This window comes from Macrobrachium nipponense, chromosome 41 (assembly GCF_015104395.2).
Source record: "Macrobrachium nipponense isolate FS-2020 chromosome 41, ASM1510439v2, whole genome shotgun sequence".
NCBI classification, from domain to species: domain Eukaryota; kingdom Metazoa; phylum Arthropoda; class Malacostraca; order Decapoda; family Palaemonidae; genus Macrobrachium; species Macrobrachium nipponense.
The window spans coordinates 40487047-40512819 of NC_061102.1; the positions used below are offsets into that span (position 1 = coordinate 40487047).

The 25773-nt window shown below is 41.1% G+C and overlaps 1 protein-coding gene across 5 annotated transcripts in view; it reads left to right on the forward strand.

The window, feature by feature from the left end:
* The window catches only part of LOC135212719 (unconventional myosin-IXAa-like), a 371838-nt gene that overhangs the window by 49733 nt on the left and 296332 nt on the right, over positions 1-25773 (forward strand). For all 5 annotated transcript variants that reach the window (XM_064246413.1, XM_064246417.1, XM_064246414.1 and 2 more), the window contains exon 4: positions 9867-9961. In XM_064246413.1, coding sequence (XP_064102483.1) covers positions 9867-9961 — 95 coding nt within the window. The remainder of the gene's footprint in view (positions 1-9866; positions 9962-25773) is intronic.

Here is a 25773-nt window from a genome sequence, read left to right on the forward strand (position 1 = left end):
AGTTGCCAATTTTGTTTTTTCCTGGAGAGTAGTAAATTGTGTAACTTAAGTTAGCCAAGATTTTACATATATCAGTGTTGTTAATAAGGCGCAGGAAATAATTAGCTTGCAATAATAAAAATGTAAGGTGCAGGCTATTCACTAGACATTATTAAACAATTGCCTTAGAAGTAATTCCTGACTGTTCGTCATTCATAGGCTTCTTGTGAGCTGCTGATTTAGTTTTGTCCCCCCAAAAAAGTAGGTAAGTCTGGTATTATATGCCCTTCACTTAGGCCAAAAATGTTTACATTGATGATGTTTACATAGTAGACAATTCATTAGACATCATTGAACAATTGCCTTAAAAGAAATTTAGTAATTTTCGTCATTCATAGGCTAAGTGTGAGCCACCAATACTAATAATTTTAGGTAAATTTAAAATGTGTTGTCATGTAAACAGAAATTACTAGATTGAATAATGTGTACTACTAAATATAATTTAACATAATGCAATAAATGTCGTAGATAACTATATATTGTCAGGGAAAATTAACAGATTACACTCCAAGGTGGGCATTGTGATACAGGCTGGCTTACCACTAAATTATAGAATTTGTAGATAATTTTATGCTAAATGTACAAAAGCTGAACTCATAATACTGAATATTATTGCCCCTTGAAGAGAAGTTTATTGCATTTCTGATGAACTTCTACCCTGCAATGCCTGACTGTGGAGCCTGGCTACGTGATAATAGCGTAAATCAAAGTAAATGGCCGCAATCAGGTGAATCGCATGAAAATAGTGATTATCTACACCAAAGGATGGCTGCATTTACATTCCATGTTTATAGTTCCATGCAGGCAACTATTATGCTTTTTTTTAATAATAAATCAAAGATTTAATTATACTTACCCAGCACTAATTACGCAGCTATAAGTTCCACTTATACAGCAGCTTGAATTCAAAATTTCGCTGATAACACTTTGCACTTTTGTGTAGGCGGCAAGTCCCGCCCGCTAGCGGGAGAATAAGAATGACTGAGCAGCAAGCTCAATTTTGTTCATGTCTTACATTCATCAGTGGGGAGGAGGGAGGGCTCTGGTCATGTAATTACTGGGTCAGTATAATTAAAACTTTTATTATAAAAATGTCATTTTTAATTATGTAACTTACCCAGCAATTACATAGCAGATTCCCACATTGAAGGAAGTTGGAGACATGGATATATACTACTTCAAAATATGCATTAAATTGAAACAGTAGTGCGGCGGTAGTGGGCCGCCTACACAAAAGTGGGAAAAGTTATCCGCAAAATTCTGAATTCTTGCTGCTGTATAAGTGGAACCTCTAGCTATGTAATTACTGGGTAAGTATAATTAAAACTATGTTTTATGCATTCAACTTACCTGTCAGATATATACTTAGCTATAGACTCCGTCGTCCCCGATAGAAATTCGAATTTCGCGGCACACTCTACAGGTAGGTCAGGTGATCTACCGCCCCGCCGCTGGTGGCGGGAATAGGAATCATTCCCGTTTTCTAAGACAGATTTTCTCTATCGGCCGTGACAGCAACATTGTTGTTGTTACTCCTGATTTGATTTTCGTATTTTTTCATCGCTATTGATCTTCTAAGCCGGTTATTTTGGTGACGTATTGGATCTTTGGTTTGGCATACTCTTTCGTGGACTGTTTTTTGGACTTGGTTTTGGATATTTCTCATGATGTCGGATTCTAGCTTTACGGTTAGAAGACAGTGTGTAAATGAGGGATGCATGGTGAGGATACCGAAAGCTTCGGTAGACCCTCACACAGTTTGTAAGGGGTGTAGAAGGAATGAATGTTCAATTTCTAACACCTGTGATGAATGTGTAAATATGAATGAGGAAGAATGGAAGAATTTAAATTCATATTTAAGGAAATTAGATATGGATAGGGCTAGGAAGGCTTCCTCCAGAAGCGTAAGTAGGTCTCGCTCTAACGAGCCTATTAAATTAACACCTAACCCTAAACCTCTATCTTCTTCCTCTAGTACTAAGACTGCAAATCCGGCAACGGAAATTGCAGATCTTAAAGCTGCGCTACAAAGGATGGAACGTCAAATGCTGACGTTGAAAGGTAAGCACAGTGATAGTGAATTAAGTGTCCCTAGTGCAGTGGAGGGTGCGTCTGATCGGCTCTGTCTCGCTCCCAGGCCTAGACCTCTTCCAAGCTCACAGGCCCAGAGGAGAAGGAATGTCGAAAGCCTTACGGAGGTTACGGAGAATCCCCACCGATCAGGCGTCCCCTCGGCAGATTCTGTGACGACCCGAACTGCCAAGGATCGCTATCGAAAAAGCATCCTAAAGAAGTGTTTTTCTTCGTCAGATTCTTCACCGAATGTAAGGGGATGGAGTTCTGATGAACTGTCACGCCCCTTAAAGAGAAGTTGGAAGGCTCCAACTTTGGATTCAAGCCCTGAGCTTTTCTCCGATCTATCACCTTGTGAAAAGAAGAAAAGAAGATTGGTTCCTAAACGGAAATCGGAGTTTCCTTCCGTTTCTAGACATCCCTCACCTGAATCAGGGAAGGAAAAAGAGAGTGCGGCTGCAAAGATTATCCTAAATGTGCAGGAGCAACTTTCGGCCTTAGTAGGAGTTTTTACTAAGGAAACTCCCAGGAGAAAGGACTCTTTCCTTCCTATAAAGAAGACGAAGGGAAAGAAAGAAGAAACAGAAGTTTCGGCTTATACTCGGAGGAGTATGAAGAATGCGCCAAAAACGCCAACCTGGCGCAATGCGCCAGATGCGCCAGATGAGTTTGAGACTCCATACGAGTCAGAAGAGCCAGAAGCGCCAGATGCGCCATATGCGCCAGAAGAGCCAGCCTGGCGAAATGCGCCAGAAGCGCCAGATGCGCCATATGCGCCAGAAGAGCCAGCCTGGCGAAATGCGCCAGAAGCGCCAGACTGGCGAAATGCGCCAGAGGCTCCAGATGCGCCAGAAGCGCCACCCTGCCGAAAGGGCGCCAGAATGGCGGCCAAGAAGCGCCACCCTGCCGAAAGGCGCCAGATGCGCCAGAAGCGCCACTCTGCCGAAATGCGCTAGAAGCGCCAGCTTGGCGCAAGGAATCACGAGCGTCAACCCGGCGCAATGAGCCACAAGTGACAAATAAGAGACGGACTTCTTCCAAAAGACAATTAAGCCAGGAAGATTTGTTTGGCTTTCGGAAGGATAAACCTTTACCTGACAAGGACTCTAGTTGTCGCACAAGCGGCCGTATTCCTTGTCAGGACATAGGTCGTTCCGGAGAAAGCGATAGGAGAGGACATCCTTCGTCTGACAGAGGAGAAAGGTGTCGCACAAGCGGCCATCGCTCTTGCCAGGAGAAGGATAAGGTCGTTTTGCAGGATCAACCTATCTCTCGTAGGGACGCAAGTTATCGCACAAGCGGTCGTCGTTCTTGCGAGAGTGGGGTGGATGTTGCAAGAGGCCAGTCTCCTACTGGAAATAAACAATCCTCTTCGGAATTGGATTTGGAAGAGATTTCGGACTCTGAAAATCACTCGGTTCCGGGTTTGTGGCAGATTACAAGACGCTGGCAGCCCTCTTACTTCAAGAGTTTGGGGACTCTTTAAGCCTACTGCTCCTCCTTCTCCAAGGTCCTTGTTTACAAGCACGAAGGTCCCGAAACTATCATCTTTTATTAAAATGAAGCCAACCATTTCCATGAACAAGGCTCTCCGATTCGTAGGAAATTGGTTGGAATCCAAGGAGAAGGCGGGGAAGACAGTCTTTACCTGCCCTCCTTCCAGACTATCAGGGAAGAAGGGAATTTGGTACGAGACGGGCAAACCACGGGGTCTAGCTCTCCCGTCCACTGCCGAAGCAGATTTTTCGAATCTGGTAGATTCGTCTAGGAGACAAGCCTTGTCATCAGCAAAGATCACATGGGGGACTTCTGAGATGGACCATCTCCTCAAGGGATTGTTTAATGTCTTAGAAGTTTTTAACTTCTTAGACTGGTCCCTTGGGGTGTTGGCCAAAAAAGACACAAGAGGAGGAATCTCTTAGTCCAGAAGTCCTTCATAGTGTTCTTTCCTGTATGGACAAGGCGGTTCAGGATGGATCAGGAGAGGTGGCCTCTCTGTTTGGTACTGGTATTCTGAAGAAGAGAGTCTTATTTAGCTCTTTTCTGACGAAAGCAGTTACTCCTACTCAGAGGTCATCTCTTCTGTATGCTCCTCTGTCGGACCAATTGTTTCCTTCAAATCTTGTAAAAGATATTTCTCATTCTTTGACAGAAAAGGCCACACAAGATCTGTTGGCCCAATCTGCAAAGAAATCGAGGACTTCGGGTCCTATTAAGAGAGAGACTCGGGCTCCTCAACAGCCCTTTCGAGGAAGTACCTCGGCCAGACCCTCTTTTAAGAAGAGAGGAGTGCAGAAGAGAGGTAGGCCTTCCTTCAGACCTATCAAGAGAGCTAAATGAGACAACAGTCCTTCAAGCACCGGTAGGAGCCAGACTTCGGAAATTTTCCGAAGAATGGGCTCGGAGACAGGCAGAAATTTGGTCCCTTTCCGTGGTAACAAAGGGATATATGATCCCATTTCGAGACAGACCTCCCTTGACTACGAACAACCCGAGGGAACTGTCAGCCCAATACAGGGACCCTGCCAAGAAAGAAGCATTATTGCAACTGGTAGAACAGATGTTGCAAAAGGAGGCCATCGAAGTGGTTCGGGATCCGCATTCCGAGGATTCTACAACCGTCTTTTTCTGGTTCCGAAATCCTCGGGAGGGTGGAGACCGGTCCTGGATGTGAGCGCATTGAACCGATTTGTGGAGAACACAAAGTTCTCTATGGAAACATCAAAATCGGTTCTTGCGGCTCTTCGTCCAGGAGATTGGATGGTCTCCTTAGATCTACAAGATGCATACTTTCATGTCCCCCTGCATCCATCATCGAAGAAATATCTCCGATTCATGATGCAGGGGAAAGTATACCAATTCAGAGCCCTATGCTTCGGCCTTTCAAGTGTTCACGAGGCTAATGATGAACGTTGCGAGATGGCTACATCTAGAGGGGATAAATATATCCCTTTATCTGGACGATTGGCTAATAAGAGCAAAATCGGAAATTCAGTGCTTGAAGGACTTGGAGAAGACTTTGAACTTGACAAAATCTCTGGGACTGCTCGTGAACCTCGAGAAATCACAATTGATCCCCAGACAGAACATAGTCTATCTGGGGATACAGATGGATTCTCGGGGTTTTCGGGCGTTTCCATCTCAAGACAGAATTACTCGAGGCTTAGAAAAGATCTCGAACTTCTTAGGGAAAGAACGGACCTCGGCGAGGGAATGGCTCAGTCTGCTGGGCACCCTTTCCTCGTTAGAGCAGTTCATTTCTCTGGGAAGATTAAATCTCAGACCTCTGCAATTTTATCTAAAGAGGATGTGGAGTCAAAAGACAGGAGACTTGTCAGACATTTTTCCCATCCAACAGGGGATAAAATCAGACCTAAAGTGGTGGTTAACCCCATTAACAAGGAACGAAGGGGTGTCCCTCTTGATTCGGAACCCTCACCGAGTGTTGTTTTCCGATGCCTCGGAAACAGGTTGGGGAGCAACACTGGGTCCAAAGGAAGTAGCAGGTGTTTGGACCAGACAACAAACTACTCTGCACATCAATGCGAAGGAACTCCTGGCAATTCATCTAGCCCTGGAATACTTCGAAGCGGAAGTCAGAGAGGCGGTAGTTCAAGTCAATTCCGACAACACCACAGCTCTGGCTTACATCCGGAATCAAGGGGGCACTCACTCTTTCTCTCTGAACGAAATAGCGAGAGCTCTATTAACCTGGACAGAGGAACGGGGCATTATTCTGCGTACAAGGTTTGTCCAAGGAGTAAAAAACCTAAGGGCAGACAGATTGAGCAGAAAGAACCAGGTTCTCCCGACAGAGTGGATGCTCCACTCAGAAGTCTGCAGACAAATATGGTCACTCTGGGGGAGACCCCAGATCGACCTGTTTGCCACGTTCCTCTCCAGGAAAATAGACAACTTCTGCTCGCTAGAAGAAGATCCCAGAGCCACAGCGATCGATGCCTTCCTCATGGATTGGTCAGGCATAGATGCATACGCCTTTCCCCATTCAAATTGCTGGGGGAAGTAGTAAGAAAATTTGTGGCATCGGAAGGAATGAGAATGACTCTAATTGCTCCCTTTTGGCCTTCCCGAATCTGGTTCACAGAGGTACTGGAATGGACGGTGGGACTTCCCCAGATCTCTACCAGGACGCAGGACAGATCTGCTCAGACAACCCCACTTCGAGAGGTTCCACAAAAACACCCAAAGTCTCTCCCTGACTGCCTTTCGACTATCGAAAGACTGGTCAGAGCGAGAGGCTTTTCAAAGAAAGTGGCAACTATAATTGCTAGAGCCCGCAGAGCCTCTACCCTGCGGGTCTACCAATCGAAGTGGGAAGTTTTCCGTAGATGGTGTAGGTCGAAGAAGCTGTCCTCTTCCAATACCTCTGTAACCGAAATCGCGGATTTTCTCCTCTTCTTAAGAGAAGAATCCAAATTGGCCGTATCAACTATTAAGGGATATAGGAGCATGCTCTCAGCTGTTTTTAGAAACAGAGGGCTGAATCTCGAGAATAATAAGGATCTTCATGATCTCATCAGGTCTTTCGAGACTAAGAAATTGAGATCATCGATTCCCCCGAGTTGGAACCTGGACGTTGTCCTAAAGTTCTTGATGTCGGACAGGTTCGAACCTATAGATAAAATCTCATTCAGAGATCTTACTAGCAAATGCATATTCCTGTTGGCTCTAGCAACTGCTAAGAGGATCAGTGAATTGCATGCTTTGGACTCTCGGGTGGGATTTAGAAAAGACTCGGCTGTCATTTCTTTCCAGGATCTTTTCCTAGCGAAGAATGAGAACCCTTCTAAACCTTGGCCTAGAAGTTTCGAAGTCAAGGGACTCTCTTCTCTGGTAGGAAGAGAGTTGGATCGGTCCCTTTGCCCAGTCAGGACCTTAAAATTTTATTTAGAAAAGAAGACACAGCTTCAGGGATGTCGACAAGGTCTTTGGTGTTCGGTAAGAAACCCCAATAGACCGATGTCAAAGAACGCACTGGCATTCTTTGTCAGAAATGTAATTACCGAAGCTCATAGGAATTGCCAAGAGAACTCTTTAAAGCTGCTGAGAGTGAAAGCTCACGAAGTCCGGGCTGTGGCAACTTCCCTTTCTTTTACGAAGAATATGTCCATGAGAAACATTTTAGCAGCAACTTATTGGAGGTGCAATTCAGTATTTGCATCCCACTATTTAAAGGATGTTAGAATAACATACGATAAATGTTCGCTCTTGGACCTTATGTATCAGCGGATACTATGCTGGGAAATGGAGCAGACGCTGATCCTTAAATTTGTTTTTAATATTTTTAATAATTAGTTTTAATATTGTTGTTGAGTTGTGGGTTGCTTGAAAGGATGTTCGGGGATGACTCCTTTCAATCGTAGTACTAACCCCAATAAGGATCAGGTGATCGGGATTAGTGTCGTGCTCTATGATCATGCCAATAGGCAAGGTGTTTTGTCATGTAAGGGGATAGGACCCCATTGACAAAGATCCTAAGGTTCTGAAGCGTAAGTGGGTAAGACCCCGGTAACAGACCATCAAGAACTCTTAGCATGAGGTCACTACCTCGCTGAGGCTCTTGAAGCGATACGGGCTCCTAGGCAGTAGCCATGAAGTCTTTCGCTAACACAGGTAGGAATCAAGGTTTTTAATTTTATTACCTACAACATATGTTGTTTCCTGTCTATTTCAGTAGATTAGCTGTCTCTTACCCTCCGCCAAAGGTGCCAATCAGCTAAGTATATATCTGACTGGTAAGTTGAATGCATAAAAATGTTATTGTCATGATACAATAAAGTTTTATGCATACTTACCTGGCAGATATATACAGTGTATGGCCCACCCGACCTCCCCTCAGGAGACAGGTGGAAGAGAAAATCTGTCTTAGAAAACGGGAATGATTCCTATTCCCGCCACCAGCGGCGGGGCGGTAGATCACCTGACCTACCTGTAGAGTGTGCCGCGAAATTCGAATTTCTATCGGGGACGACGGAGTCTATAGCTAAGTATATATCTGCCAGGTAAGTATGCATAAAACTTTATTGTATCATGACAATAACATTTTTATTATAAAAATGCAATTTTATTTGGATTTACCTTTTAATGCCAGGTTTTAACAAAAGTTCTCATAATAAGTAGTTACTATAAAGTGCTTATGCTATTCTGGATGTACATCGATTTGAATATTTTCACTAATTGCTCAATACAAACTATTACAGTACTAAATTCATAATGTGACTGTAACCATAAGTTTAAAGATTGAGCAGGTAATGGGACAGCTAGTGTAATAGATATGATTATTAGTGTATTATTATTAAGAAGATAAACCCTATTCCTATGGAACAAGCCCACATGGACCATTGACTTGAAACTCAGGCTTCCAAAGAATATGGTGTTCATTTGAAAGAAGTTACAAAAGCTAATAGGAAATACAGAGAGAGAGATCAGTTATTAGAAAAGAAAAACTAACAAATTAATAAATAAAACATAAGTAAATTTTAAAATATAAGAATTGCTTTTGGGTAGTAATGCATTACATCTTTGCTGGAACTTTGAGGTCCAAATTACACAACATCCTCAGGGAGACTGTTTGAGAAATACTAATGGACCTCTGGAACTGAGAAGTTCGACAGCAATGCACATTTACTGCATATTGATGTGGCTGTTCAGCAAATCTGGGTGCTCTTTGCAGTAAAAGACGACCAGGGATCAATTGTGATAGTGAAGTATCTCAGTCAAAATACAACTTAAGAAAAATTGACAAAAGTAAACTTGACTTTCTTGGTGGGGACTGAGGAGAACTGGAAAAATAAGAATGGGAACAAATTTGAGAAGTCAGGATAGGAGAATGATCAGATGCTGTTAGCCCCTTCATAAAAGGCACTGTACATGAGATCCTCATTCAAGGATTACTTAGATAAAAGTACTTTTGAACCTACTGCCCTTATCCGTACCAGTATGTAGAGACAAAATGAACACAAAGTTACAAAACAATTCACGACTCTTAAGATGCAGTAAACTTTGTAAGACATCAGGACAGTAGAGTCACGTAATGAGCTGTGACAAAACTGAGAACTAAAGGTAACTATTACTCTGGCAGGGGGAAAAAGTTATGCAATTGCAACAGAGCAAACCAAAACTACAATTAGAACATGGTAGAGATTGAAAGTTATTCCAAACAGCCCAAAAAATTCATCAAAGAGAAAACTCCAAACTAGAATTACGTAAACTTAAATATTATTTGAGTATTGAAATTATTAAAATTTATTGCATTTGAGTGAAACATTGATGAAATTTGCTGAAAATCACAGGATAAAATTGAAGATTGTTGTGAAGGCCTTGAACATGTTTATAACTTGCCAAAAGGTAAGAAGTAACTCACTATGCTCTGGGTATCAAGCTGATTGGGAGAGAATGACAGAAATGGAACAATGGTATTAGTAATCTATGAACAGGAAAACTGGTAGCATATACACACTATACATAGTATGATTAAAAAAGATGAGAGATGCCTACCTTGTGGTCTGGTGGTGTTGAATGGCACTTTTCATCTGGGTGCATTGTTGCACAAATTAAGGCCATTTATGATTTTGTGATAAATCAGGTATTATAATTTGCCCTTTATTCTGACGTTTACGTACACATTTTGAAAATACATTAGCTTTCATTGTCAGATACTAAGAATGGTAAGTTGTGTGGGTGAAAATTTGGTTTATGTATATAGTTTTGTTAATCATTTTTTATTTTTTCAGGCCTTTGGAAATGCCAAAACAGCCCACAACAATAATTCCAGTAGATTTGGAAAATTCATCCAAGTTAGCTATAAGGAAAATGGGCTTGTCCAAGGGTAAGTGTCTGCAGTGCACAAGCTTGTTTTATTAACCTTTTTTCTGTAGAAATTTTTTGGCTCATTCTCAGCAAAATGCACATTTCAGACTTAGAAAGTGGAAGTATTTTCATTTTAATTAGAAAATTTTGTATAGCATCTTTCAGAACTATGGATTAAACATTATTTTAGCTTGAAAGGAGCCCATCTAAAAAAGAGATAATGATTGAAAAATGGAAGCAGTTTAAAATCCATTTGATTTTAGGGTCTTTTGCGAGTGGCATTAACAGTAATTGTATGGTATATTCAGTTGTGACATTGTCCCTATGGGAGTGCTTCTTGTAGGTGTGATATAACTCACAACAAGGATTGATACAAAAAGGTGTGGCCTCTCTAAGGATTGGTTGCTAAAGTATGTTATGTGCCTTCTTTTACAGCTCCTTGACCTCTATTTTGGGCTTTTTTTTTTTTTTTTTTTTTTTTTTTTGCAGGATACACTATGATACATTTTGAGGTTTTTGATTTTTGTCCATATGTGCATTCATAAGGTTTGAAATTCTTCTGTGTTTTTCATACTTATTCCTTTCATATCCTTCTAACAATAAATTACTCTGACCTTTTATCTGACATTACCAGAATTCTGAATTTTAGAACTTATATTCCATCAGTTAATGCTGTTTCAATTACGTATATAATGCCGAATAGGTTTATATTGTTTCTGATTTTTTTATTGAAAGGTTAAGTTGAATATAAATGATCAACCTTGTCAGTGGCACCCATATACTTTCCCTATTTAACCTTACTGTGCCATGGGGTAAAGCATTTTTCTCTAAGTAATTTATCAAAATTGGCTACACTGGGAAAAGAATAGCCATGCAAGTAATGTAGGCTTTGTTCTCATAACCATTTAATCAAGATAGAACAATATGAGTTCCCGCCCGTTGACATTGGACAATTTGGTCCTCCCCTTTATAAACTGAATTTTATAAAAGTAACTTACCACATAATTACATAGCTATGAGTTTCAACTCTGTGGCAGCTCAAAATTTTAGATTTTCATACATTCAACTTACCTGTCAGATATATACATAGCTATCGACTCCGTCGTCCCCGACAGAAATTCGAATTTCGCGGCACACGCTACAGGTAGGTCAGGTGATCTACCGGCCTGCCGCTGGGTGGCAGGACTAGGAACCATTCCCGTTTTCTAATCAGATTCTCTCTGTCGCTGGGAATGTAAACATATGTTTACTTTCCCTCCTGATTTGATTTTCGTGTTTCATCGCCATCGATCTTCTGGGCCAACTTTTACAGGGAAGTACTGGATCGGTGGTTCGGCATACGCTTTTAATAACTTTTAATGAATTAACTTCGAAGTTTTCGAAGAATAGAGGATGTGTAACTACCGAAGTTTTCGGTAGACAATTACATAGTTTGCAAGAAAGGGAAATATAAATATTTATTCATTGATAAAGTGTAATAAATGTTAGAATTTGATTGAGGAAAATAAGGTAACTTTTCCTATTTGAGGAAGTCAGAAAAACATAGAACTAGATATGTTTTTTTTAGAAGCTTTGAATAGTCTCTCGTTCTGACGAGCAGTTAGAATATTAACAGTACTAGTAGTGTAGTTTCCTCATCACCTTCTTACTTCACAGAAACTACAAATTCATTTGCAATTTGAAGATAAAGGAATGTAGCTCAAGATACGAGCTATTATAAGGTAAGAAGTGATTATAGTGTTCCCCATTGCAATAGAGGGTGCGTCTGATCGGCTCTTGTCTCGCTCCCAGGCCTAGACCTCTTCCAAGCTCACAGGCCCAGAGGAGAAGGAATGTCGAAAGCCTTACGGAGGTTACAGAGAATCCCCACCGATCAGGCGTCCCCTCGGCAGGTTCTGTAGGACGTCCCAGACTGCCAGGGATAGCCATTGGAAAGGCATCCTAATTCAATGTGTTCCCCTTATTATTATCGTCTTGACGAATAAGGAGAAGAAACATTCAACGGCGTAGATTAAATGAAGATGCAAGATAATCTCGTCTGTTTATCGGAACCTCAGAAGAGACGGAGAAAGGAAGACATCATTCGATAACAGTTGCGGTAGAGGCATTGCCCTATCCGGGTTCGTCCCCCCGTACAGTTGGACGGGGGGGGGCTCTATCCCATGGGGGTTTGAAATAGTTATTTCAATAAATTCCTCATTGGTACATGTATATGAAAATATATCTATTCTGAGAAGAACGAATTAGATATTAAAGAATATTTGTTGATCGAATGAATTATATGGATCTCTTTTAGTGATTACACATATATATATAACTTTTAAGCTTCTAGCTCCTTGGGCATGAAGCTCCGGTAACGAGGCTCAATGCGCCTAAAGCGTCTGAAACAAGGCGCAAAGCGCCTGAAACGAGGCGCAAAGCACCTGAAGGGCCTGAATATAGGCGCAAAGCGCCTGAAGCACTATGAACCAGGATCTTCATCGGAAATGGAAGTCCTTCTCATTCAGAAGAAAGGGAGGGCTATGTCGAAAATGGAAGTATTGTCGAATTCTAAGCAAGAACAAATGTACAAGAGATCGGAACCTTCCGCACACAGAACCTTCCGCACAAGCGAAACCATCCAGAAGGCGGAAGATTCCAGATTCAAATAACCTTCCAGACGTACAGAACTTTCCAGGCGAGGATCGCCTTTCAGATGCTCGGAACTTTCCAACAAGAAAACTTTCCAAGCGCGATACGTCTGCTAGGATCCAGGAGTATTCTGATCACGATACTCCTCCTAGGCGCCAGGAGTATCGTGATCGGAACGCGATACTCCTGCCAGGTGCCAGGAGTGTTCCGATCACGATACTCCTCCCAGGCGCCAGGAGTATTCGGAACGCGATACTCCTGCCAGGCACCAGGAGTATTCCGACGAGCACGATACTCCTCCCAGGCGCCAGGAGTATTCGGAACGTGATACTCCTACCAGGCGCCAGGAGTATTCCGATCACGATACTCCTCCTAGGAAAGCGATACTTCTGCCAGGCGCCAGGAGTATTCCGAGCACGATACTCCTGCCAGGCGCCAGGAGTATTCCGAGCACGATACTCCTGCCAGGCGCCAGGAGTATTCCGAGGACGAGGAGTATTCCGATCGCGATACTCCTCCCAGGCGCCAGGAGTATTCTAGGCAAGATACTCCTGCTTAGCGCCAGGCACTTTCTCCTACAAGAAGAGCCTGACAACCGCCAAGAGTCCTCCAGGCGAAAGGTGAAAGACATTCGAGGCTTCTCCTGATAGGGACGGGAGTTGTCGCACAGGCGGCCGTCGCCCTTGTCAGGATCGTCTTAATGCAATAAAGGCAAGAGCAAGTTCGGCTTTTTCCAGGCAGGGACTCAAGATGTAGCACAGGCTGCCGTAGCCCTTGTCAGGTTAGAGTCGGTACTGCTAAAAGCCCTTCACCTTTCGAAAGGAAGTGCTCTCCTCCGGTTGCTCAATCTTCTCCCAACTTGAGGAATGGAAGATAGAGCAGAATTGTGAGAATTAGTTCAGTATTAGTAGGAGGATATTAAAATCATCCTCCTTCTAAAAAATAATGCAACCAACCATTTACAGGGGCAATCGTTTGGAAGTTGAACAAGATTCGTACGAGCTCTCATTCATTGATTAGAGGCTCTTCCAGATAAGAAAGGCGTAAAATACGGACTTATCTCCAAGATAATAAAAGCTGGAGAGATTCTCTTCGATCCTCGGTTGTCATTTGCGATCTCTTTCGACTAATACTCATTCGGGATTATTGACGAAATGAACGAAGAGAGTAAGATTTCCATTCTTTCTCTGCATGTCGGAAAGGAAAGAGTGTCGTAGAAGGCTTGCTGTATACGACTACTGAATGACAAGTCATATACGCATACCATAGTTGCCTTTCTGGTTCGCTACGGAATTATCTATATCCTTACAGGATTTTCCTAGTAAGGACTTCGCTTAAAAGGTTTGTTACGACAATACCTACTCAGCTTCGGTATTTAACAAAGGTTGTTTGGCTTAAATTTGCATTATTGAGAGCTTTCTTAGGCTCGAGAATAATTTTATTATATCCATTCATTGAAGGGAGTAACTGGCAACTCAGAATGAATGCAGCCAGGCAGTGAACGAGACGGCTGTAATTGTGAGCCAATCCAGTACCATCCGGTTCTCGGTCGTGAACGGTTGGTTACATCTCTTTAGGGATCGAATGCTTCACCGTATATTCCCCCTACAATCAGGGACTTAACCACGAATTGAGGGGATTTTTTAGGCAAACATGAATAACATCGTATTCGTTTTGCTAAGGATCTCTCTCTGCCTCGGCGAGGAAAGAATGTAGTAGAAAATTCACCTTAAGATAACGGTACGGTTAAGCCTTATGCACACACCGTGGTTAATTACAGCGTTCCTACTATCCTTACAAGAGTTTCCTAGATGAATGCTGTTTACCACAATGTGACGGTATTATAAATGATTTTAATTCGGCAGAGCACGATTTAACCTATTTGGAAACAGACACGGAACGTAACGATCCTTACCAGGTTCGATGCGGGATTTTGCACGTCCGTGAGAACCTTTTTGATCGACGATAATAACTGTTAACGTATGTTTAACATTTATTGGAAAGAGTTGTCAGACCCTGCGGAAAGTATTCACAGATCTCTTCGCAAGGCAGAAGATGAACGAGCTTCTTATAGATTGCTTCCTTTTCCTCGAAACAAGAGAGGTAGCAAGATACGCCATCTTTAATTTAAATAGGGGAATAAACTTTAGTCTTTATTCCCCTAGTTATATATATTCTTAACAGATATTAAAATAAATGGGCGTCAAAGGAAGAAGATGAATGCATCATTTTGGCAATAAAAAGGTTGGATTCACAGAGGTCACGTTCTTCTTTCAGCATGTGTCGGAAGGTTTTTCTAAGAGAGTAGAGATTTTATCGGAATCTATTATAAATATTGGACCTGAAAAACCTATCCACTCTGAGTCTGTCTGCGTGCAGACTGACCAGAAGTAAATATGAATGAGAGGATTTTTCAAGGGAAGCTTGATAATTCCTTTAAATATGTTAAAGACATAGAATTGCTGCAGATCGTGCTAGATGGAAAGGGGAAACTGTCCTCTTCCGATACCTCTGTGAACCACATAATGGTTTTCTTCCCTTTCAGAGGGAAGAATCACCTTGGTATTTTATGCTATCAATGAACACAGTAAAAAGATATACTCTGTCTCGACAAAGAATATTAGAGATAGTAGAGAATTAAGATCTTCGGGATCTTATACAATACCTCTATACGATAAGAGTAAGAGATCTTATACTTAGAATGGGATCCTAATTTGGGCCTCAGATTCCGTGTTCCGACAAGATGGAACTGCTCCTAATCAAATGTTTCTCTTGGTCCTAAACGATCAAAAGGACAAGTGAAATTTTGGGCTTTAGAATCTGGAATCAAATTCTATGAAGACTCGGCAATGGGTTCTGGCCAGCATAGTATGTTTGGCAAAAGAACTAAAGCCTTTTATTCCTGGATCAACGCTTTCAGATAGAGGTTTCGTTGTCCGGGTAATGTATTGACATTGTCATCTACAGAAGAAGACAAGGTTTAAACGTTTACTGACAGAGTCTTTGGAACGCGATGAGGGCTCAAACTACTTCCCAAAAGGGTCAGAGAGATACATTCAAGAGCTAGAAATCAGGAGTCCTACCAATTTCAGCTCAGAATCTCTTTAAGCTTCCAGGCTCCTTCCCTTCCTTCGGGCAAGGATAGGGAAGCTTCTGCAACGAGAAAACTCATCAACATTTAGGAGGAGAACTCGTTAGCAACGGAAGTATTCAATAAGGATCCTCCTCGGAGGAAGACTTGTCTCTCGGACTTTTAGATTTCCTATCGTCTACTGGATGTAGCTGACTAAATTTTGATGAATGTGCAGGAGCAATTAGCGTCTTTGGTAGGAGTACTTTCTAAAGAGCCTACTCGTAAAAAGGATGACAGGCTTCCGATTAAGAGATCCAAATACCGATCTTCTGTCGGGCGCGACGAACCCTACAGGGGAGTTGTCGCACAAGCGGCCATCTCTGGGGGGAGCGATGCGTTAGGCAGGCGAGACGTGGGAAAGGAAGTAACTCCTGCCAAGCGTCTGGCGCCAACTAGGAGCCAGGCGCAAAGAGCCTGACTTTACTGTAGATCGTTCTAGGCCCAGATCTTCATCCAAGCAACAAGAGCCAACTGGAGAAGAGAGAACTCCTGATAGGAGTATAGCGCCCGCTAAGCGCAATATACTTGCCATTCGGAAGGCGCAGTCCATGAGCGATACTCCTACCAAGCCACAGGAGTATTCGGAACTAGATGCGCCTTCCATAGGTCAGGAGTATTTGGGAAGAGATACTCCTGCCAGGCGCCTTGAGTACTCTGACCTCGATACTCCTCCCAGGCGCCAGGAGTATTCTAGACTTTTTACTCCTACCAGGCGCCAGGAGTATTCGAAGCGCGATGTGCCTACCAAGCGCCAGGAGTATTCTGAGCTTAATACTCCTAACAGGCGCCAGGAGTATTTTGGAGCGAGATGCGCCTTCCAGACGGCAGGAGTATTCGAGGAGTGTTACGACTGTCAGGCGCCAGGAGTATTCCAAACAGGATACTCCTCGCGCCAGCAGGCGCGAGGCGCCAGCCAGGCGCAAGCCAGACGCTAGGCTTCATCCAGATGAGATCCAGTTCAAAGAAAGTCCTAGTCTTCTTTGAAACAATGGTGATCTCTAAAGCACTTCATAAGTGACTTGATGATACCTTCAAACAGCTGAGAATTTAAAAGCTCATGAAGTGCGAGCTTTTGCAAATTCTTGTTCTTTTCGTAACAATATGTCAGGAAGACATATTAGCTTTAACATATGAGAGATGCAACTATGTGTTGACTGCTCATTACACGAAGGACTTCAAGTTAACCTACGAGAGATCCTTCTCTCTTGGTTTATACGTATCAGCAGATACGTTGCTGGGATAAGGAGCCGATACTGATCCTTTAATAGTGAGTTGAATTTATTTTAACTTAGTGATTTATTTTTTGAGGTTTGAAAGGAGTTTGGGGATAACTCTTTTTCAATTTTAGCGCGAACCCTCATGTTAGGAACAGGTGATCGGGATCGGTGTTGCGCTCCTTAGTTATGCCAATAGGCATAGGCATGTTGTCATATAAGCGGATTAGCACCCATTGACAAATGCCAATTAGGCTCGACCGAGTAAGTGGATAAGACCCGATCGGTAGACCCACAAGAACTCTTGGCCACAGATCACTATCTTGCTAAGGCTCTTGAGACGAAGCAGACTCCTATGCAATAGCTAGGAAGTCGACCCTTCGTCTAGAAACACAGAGGAACCAAGGTCTATAAATACCTACAACACATGTTGTTTACCTGTCTAGTCAGGAGTTAGCTGTCTCTTGCCCTCCACCAAAGGGTGTCAGTCAGCTATGTATATATCTGACAGGTAAGTTGAATGTATGAAAATGATATTGTTATGATACAATAAAGTTTCATACATACTTACCTGGCAGATATATACGATTGAAGACCCACCCAGCCTCCCCGCAGGAGACAGGTGGAAGAGAGAATCTGATTAGAAAACGGGAATGGTTCCTAGTCCTGCCACCCAGCGGCAGGCCGGTAGATCACCTGACCTATCTGTAGCGTGTGCCGCGAAATTCGAATTTCTGTCGGGGACGACGGAGTCGATAGCTATGTATATATCTGCCAGGTAAGTATGTATGAAACTTTATTGTATCATAACAATATCATATTTCTAAATTTGTGGTAGCACTTTTGTTTTGGAATGGATAGGTACAACACTGAAAAGCTCAATTTGTTTCTGCCAGCCAGCAACTTTATATGTTTGTTGAGCAGCTCTTCGAATTCTTTAGTTCAACTGATGGTTGTAGTTTTTGGGTTTAACCCTTTTTTGTGTTGTGATGAGTGTAAAGACTAGGACAAGGCAAAATGGCAGGTGTTAGAGATCATTTAAATAAACTCAAACATGACAGGAATAAGAAAGCGGTGCTAAAGCAGTCTAGGGCCTCTAGTCAAGTAAGTTCACATGAAGATGATAATGTGCCTATACCTTCTACACATTTCACTGCTTTTTCTCCTATTACAAGTCCTCTGACTTTCCCTTCACCTCCAATTCCTGGCTCCCTTTCTCCGGAACCCAGTGCCATTGCTAATTGAAGTAAGGAGACCAAAAGTTCGGTCAGTTGACGGACACCGTTGCCCAAATTGGAACTTCGGTGAAAGTCCTTATGGACAGTGTGAACAGTTTTAGTGCTAGCGCAGTGGAGCAGGTGGCTATGTCCCATCAACACTCTAGACCAAGGTCCCTGCTATAAACTCCCTTACCCCTGGGAGGAAGCAAACTGGCAGTTCAAGAGAGGTTGGTGGGGTTTGCCCACAGGTAGCTGTCCCCTCATACGAGCCTGTTGAAAGCCAATCTTAGAACTCATTGGACAGCCATTGGAAAGGCATCCCAGTGAATGTGCACACCCTTTCTTCAAGTGATTCTGACGCTAGTATGTATAAAGGGCACCGTAGGCAATATTCTAGTGTCTCAAGGCCATTGAAAAGGCCTGGTTCATTAGTGCATGACAATTCGTCACCATCATGGGCTAAGAAGCAAAACCAAAGTCCACTTCCCTCCCGTAGTTTTTGGGAGACCCCCTATCAGTTGTCCGAGCACCCAGTAGCAGTCCTGAAACGCTCTAGTTAAGAAAGTCTCTTGAGCTTCCACAGGAGCAACCAGTAGCCAAACACCCAGTGGCTGAGTGCTCAGTTTCAGTGGCCAGTGTTCGAGCGCCCAACATCCAAGTGCCCAGTTTCTGAACATAAAAGTTTCCGAGCGCTCAAAGCACCCAGTATCTGAGCATACAGTGTATGAGTGTCCGGTGCCCAAAGCATACACAGGCCGAACGCCCAGTAGTTGAACTCCACCCAGTACAGGCAGCCCCCGGTTACTGACAGGAGTTCCATTTCTGGGGGCTTGATAGTACCTGAAAATCAATCATCGCTAACAGAAATTCATAAGTCTAAGGGCACCACACTCTGCTTTACAGTGCCCTAGCCTAATTAATGATGCCTTACACAGTGTCACTGCCAGATATTTTGCCCTAATATGTAATAACTCTAATGAAAATATGGAATTTCATTTGCCTAATTGTTTACTATGGTCTGCATGGTAGTTCTACAAATTTTTTATGTCATAGAAAACTTTAAGGTAAAGGTTAAAAAACTTAAGGTAAATCATATCTTCTAGTTAAATAAGTTAAAAAATTATAAGATAATGATAAAAAGTTAAAAAAATTAAACTCGTATTCGCCATTAGCAGATTTCCAAACCAAAACATTGGGCGCTCCGCAGAATACTGGCTTAGATTTACCGTAGTATTTTATAATACAATAATATGAGAATACATACAATATTATTGGATACAGTGAAGTAATGTATAACTTTTTACAAGATTTATGGAAAAGATGCATATTTACTTTTTCTTCTGTGCTTATCTTAATTTTCGTCACTATTCCATCTACGTAGCAGCGGCACCTCGAGCTCTTACGGTTGTACCTCAGTTTTTTGCTTGAGTAACATAGCAAAAAATTGACCGAGTTGCACAGTTACATTTTGTACTTGTATCCCATGGAAAAGCAAACAAATTGCAGTGTTGCAAAATTGAATGTATATGCGAGTTTTGTCTTTTAAATTCAATTTATGTAACAATTGTAAATATAATGTTATAAAAACGTGATTCAGTGATATAAATTAAAATTTTATTATTTGGGTGCAATTGAACAACCTATTGTCTTCATCATGGGAAGGGCTGTTACAAAGACTTCAAATAGACATGCGTACTGCCACTGTATCATATTTATGTAAAAGAAAAAAATGCCCTGTAATACATTTTTCATACACATTTGAAACATAAATGCATGAAAACTTATAACAAAAAGTTGAAGTTTCATTATAACAAAAAGCTGAAGTTTCATTAACAAAATGAGTTATTATTAGCTCCCAGATTAATAAAATATAACCACGTGAAGTCTTTGTAAATGCATTTTTCGGAACAGCAGCGGACAAGAACGAACATGGAAAAGCATCCTCTGATAATGTGGAGGGTAGTTACAAAAGCTGCCTTAATTTGTATCATATTTCTGTGCAGAAATAGAAATACCCTATACATAAAATATTTTCATACTCATTTTAAACAAAAAAGCATGACCATATATAAAAGCGACACATTGATTGCTAAATTTTGCATTTTTTTCAACTCTATATTTTTGGAAGAGCGGCAGGCGGTGGCTCATAAGAACAAACATGAAAAAACATCCTCTTTGATAACGTGAAGGGCAGTTTCAAAAGCTGCCTTTGTATCATATTTCTGTGCAGTAATAAAAATATCCTATACGTAATACATTTTCATACACATTTTAAACAAAAGCATGAACATTTATAAATCGACACATCCATAGCTAAATTTGCACTTAATTAACTCAATATTTTCGGCATAGAACAGTGTCAGAGGCATATATTTACCCTAATACTTATGTAATAACTCAATAAAATTGGTTAATATCATTTGCATAACCTTTATGGTCTGAACGGTATTTCTACTAATGTATGTACTCGTTAGACATAACGGTGGTAGCGGTGCTGTTAACCGAAAATTGTGCCATAAAAATATCTAAAAATACTTTATTTTTTTAATGAATATTTTTGACGGCAGCCGTAAAACTGATTCGGCGCTAAGCGATTGCGCTGTTAACCACATGCTGCCAGTATGTACAAAGGCAGTACATAATTCAGTGTTTGCCACTATATAAGACCTTCATGATCAACTAGTAAAACATATCAGAAACAACAGTTGTTGTTCTGTGAAAATTGTTATCTTAACCTTGGAGAAAGGTACTGGTACAATCTGTATGTACTTTGTTACGTAATTACAGCACATACAGTTAATGTGCTTTCAGAAGATGTTCCCATTCACACTTTTTATAGATGATACCCCTCCAAAGTTTTACCTCACATGATGTACGTATCTCTCTCTCTCTCTCATAGTTAGCCCTCACACTAGTACATGATTTTAAATTGATTGAATTTTGCCTTCACCCTCTGCAAACATTACATATGTACATACATGTTTTCTTTATTTCATTCAACTGTGTACCTACCTTCGTTATGACAGACTTATGAAGTTTATTAAGTGACATTAAGTTTGACATCAAAGAAAACTTATTTTACTCAGAGGGAAAAAGAAAATGGCATCCCATGAATTAGGGGTAATAAGAAATAACTGGTTGGTGTGACTACTTTTACGCCAACCAGTTATTTCTTTATTAAGGATAATGAATTAAACTAACTTTTAAAACAAATTACAGTAACTTTAATTTTATTTAAAAGTTAGGTTAATACTTAGGGAGCATGATTAGGGTCATATTTAGTGTTCAGACTAGAAGCAAGCATTTTTTAGTATTTTTAGAGACCGTGCCAAACTTATGAGAAACTTCCCCTTATGCGAGGGGGGTCTGGAACCTAACCTCGTGTAAGTTTTGGGTATTACTGTAAATAATTACTGTAGTTTTGTTACAAATGACATTAAGTAGAATAGGACAGATATATTATTACATTATACATTTATTTGTTTTGAAGAAAATATAGCACTGCTAAATTTAAGCTGCAATTGTAGCAGAATATGAGAAGAATGTTTACACTGCTGATGATTTAAGTATAAATTATCTTGCATGAGGAACATGGATGAAACTCAACTGCAAATAATAATGTAGAAAAAGTATTGATAAAAAATGCTGGACATGGAAGAACTGCTTTTACTGTTAATTTTTTTACACAAAAAAAATGCTCAAAGTGCCATTTATAATGAAAAAATAACAATCTGGTTCACCACAAAACCTAGTTAAGTCACATTTCAAATTTAAATCACTTCATATAATGAAACATAACCTTTTTCCAAATAAATAAGAGTTTCTAGAGCCTAATATATGCTAAATTATAAGCAAGAAAATCACTGAATGGAGTTAAATGCAGTGAAATAAAATTACCTTCGTCAGCTGATTTTTCCAAACCAAACCATGCTCGCAACAGCTCCATCTGTTAGTAACAAAAATACGCCATCTATTAGCAACAAAAATAATTAAATTAGTTTCACAATAAGACGTATTTGAAGAGATATTTTAACTTGAAAACCCTTCATATAACGAAACATAACCTTGTCCGATATGAATAAAAGTTTCTAAAGATTAATTTATGCCAAATAGAAGCAAGAAAATTGCTCTGAATTGAGTTAAATACGGTAAAATACATTTACTTCCATTAGCTGATTTCTTCAAACCAAAACATGATTGATTTTTTTGTATTTCATTATACAATAGTAATATAAGACTTCATACAGTATTATTGGATACAGTGAAGTAAAGGAGAACGTTTTAAAAGTGCCATGGAAAAGATACATATTCATTATGTTTGTATTTTATGAGGCAGTTTGGCACGTAAGCCAAGCCACAGATAACCAGACAACGGTGCTATAAACCCTACAGAGGGTAAAACCACAGTTATGAATGTGTTGAACGCGCTGTAAAACCGAATGCTGGTAACCGATACTAACGCTAACCGGGGCTGCCAGAATATAAGTAGTAGTGTATTTCTTGGATCTTGAAGGATCAGTGATTAAAAGTTCAGTGTTCAAACTCCTGATATCCAAGCTTCAAGTATCCGAGCGCTCATCTTCTGTTGAACGTGCTTTTCTGGAGATGTCCGGTGTCCAGTGCCCTCAGAAGCCTTTGCGGATGACACAGGACCCTCCGGACGCGGCTACTTCCTCTATTTCTTCAGAAGAGAAGAATTAGAACAAGAGCAACCAACTTCTAATTTCTTTGCGCTTCTGAGATATTTTCTAGTATGCTATCCTACATTCTTCTCTCCAGATGTCCCGACTTCTCCCGGATCGGCATTTATGATGTGACAGCCTGCAGGAGCCACGGGACTGCCTAGGATGGTGCTGTCCTCCTTCCCCTCCAAGAAGGCTTTTGCCAAGTTTGACTCTTGGTTGATAAAGAAGAGGGAGCTTGGGAAAACTGTTTTCTGTACCCTTCCTTCTATTCTAATGAAACATAGACAAGCATCATATGCCACTTGAATTTCTCCAGTCTTATCAACTTGTCTAGGAGGTCTGCCTTCTCTTTTGTGAGAATTTTATTTACGTCCTCGGAACTGACTGCATTATCAAAGATTTTTTGAAGTGCTAAGCTTCCAAGACTGGATCATAGGAGCTGGATCAAGCCAGCCTTTTCCCGAAGACGACTTAAGAACTGGTAACTGCTGAACTATAGAAGAAATCAACACAGGACCTCCTCGCTCAATCAATTAAGTGTCTTAGAGACACAGAACGTGGTCCTTCAGCTTCTTCCAACACCAGAACTGTTTCCCTGTTGGAACAACAGCCATTTCTTGGTGGTAGAGGACGCTTTCAATCCCATCCTTGCGGGAATCTTAAATCAGGGAGACCCAACAAGAAGTCATCAGTTAGACCTGCCCCTAGGAAGTGAAGAACCGGTCCTCTGTGCGCTGGTAGGAGCAAGGAGTGTGGAATCTTGGGTACTCAGAGTCCTCAAGGAGGGCTATGCCATCCTGTTCAGGGAGAAACCTCCCTTGACATCCTTGCCGATCAGCTTAAAGGCCTACTTGTTGGGCTCAGAAAGGTTTTCAGCCCTGTAGCAAGAAGTTTCAGACCTCATCAGGAAACTGTGGAATTGGTAGAAGACTTTAACTCAGAAGGCTTTTACAACTACTTATTCATCATTCCCAACTCATCAGGAGGATGGAGACCTGTCCTAGACATAAGTGCTCTGAAATTTTTGTTGAGACCACCAAATTCAGAATGGAAACAAGGGGACTGGATGTTAACAGTAGAAATGCAGGAGACACTTCCATTTACTAGTAATCCAGAATGCAGGAAGTCTCTCAGGTTTTTGTTTTTCAAGGACAGGTCTTCCAATTTTGAGCACTGTGTTACGGCCTTCCACAGCCCTTCAAGTATTTTCTGCCTGTTATATAATCGAGCCTCTTCTTTCTTTCATTACAATTCTGTCTCTGTCTTCCCTACTGCTCAGCAAAACCTCTGTTTTATTCATATTACCTTTAAGCCACCCGCTCTAAAGACTTGCCACTCTCCAACCCTTCTTTATAGGTCCTCCTCATTTTCAGTAGTAGTCACCAGATCATCGGCGTACAATAACTCCCACAGCTCTTCATTCCTGATCTCTTCACTTAACACATCCATGACCAGCACAAAAAAAAATGGTCTTAAGCTGACCCCTTGTGTAATCCAACCCTAACTTCTAAGTTTTCTGTTTCCCAACTGCTGTTTTACAGTCATACCCCTACATACGAAATTCCCTAAGTACAAAAAATTCAGGTTATGAAGGCAAAGACAAAGATTTTTTTGCTTCTGTGTATGAAAATAATTCAGGTTGTGAAAGGGTGTATGCACTGTAAAGTCCGAGATTCGCCCGGGCCGCCGAGAACAATTTTAAAACTTGTGCGCTGCCAACGCGGTAGACTCGCCACCATCCTCCCGTTCTCCCATTGGTTCCTGATACTAGTCACTACCATAAGATCCTGCTCTCCTATTGGTCAGCATCTGTCCCATCATTCCTTCATGTAAAGGCGTTCCTTGACCATTTTTTGTGGCAGCGTTATCATAAACACCTGGAATTGGTTTGTTCACATAGATTTTGTTTGTTAACGTAAATTCGTGTTAGTGATTTCACTTTCGTTGTACTGTAAGTTACTTTATCGTGTTGTGTGTGAACTTAATTACTTACGTTATAAGCCATGGGTCCCAAGAATGTTGCTGAAGTTCACAGAAAGAAGAGGATGCTTTCTATGGAGATAATCAAGAAGTGTTAATGTTTTCTGCCATTTGTTAATGTGTTTCGTAAAGTTTAGTGTTAATTTTTTCTGCCATTTTTTAATGTTTCGTAAAGTTAAGTGTTCATGTTTTCTGCCATTTGTCCTCCTCCTCTGTTGCCACTTTCGGACATCGCCTCACTCAAAAGGTAAGGTTCCACATTTTACTACATATGTACTTTCATGTACGTACAGTATTTCTTATATCCTGTACACTAGTACACTTTATTTACAGGTACAGTCATGGTTAGGTTAGGTATTGAATGGTCCAAATTGTTGTATTTCATTGTTTATTAATCAATTTAGCTTTATTATAAAATTTACTGTGGTATTTTTGTAGGGCTTGGAACGAATTAGGCAATTTACATGTAAAACGTAGTTCTAGATACGAAAAAATCAGGTAATGAAGGCCGCTTTGGAATGGATTAATTTCGTAATCTGAGGCACTACTGTATTACTCTTGTGCTCTTTCTTTGATATATCATCTCAACTAGCCTAAACAACTTTTCTGGGACTTTCCATTTCCTCAAAAACCAAAACTGATGTTTTGGTGTTTGAGGATTCTATCGTAGGCTTTCTCTAGATCTATAAATGTACAATAGAGCTGGTTTCCCTCTAGCTTCTGTTCCTGTAGCTGTCTTACTATGAAGATGGCATCTACCATCCCTCTTCCTCTCATGAATCCATACTGGTGTTTCCCGATCTTTACAATCTCTTAATCTCTCATCCAGTATTCTCTCAAAAACTTTCAATCCATGCTCTGTTAGTTTAATTTCCCTGTAGTTATCACATTCCATGACATCTCCCTTCTGCTTGTATATATATACCATTAGACTCTCCTCCCAGTCACTTGGCATTTTTTTCTCTGCA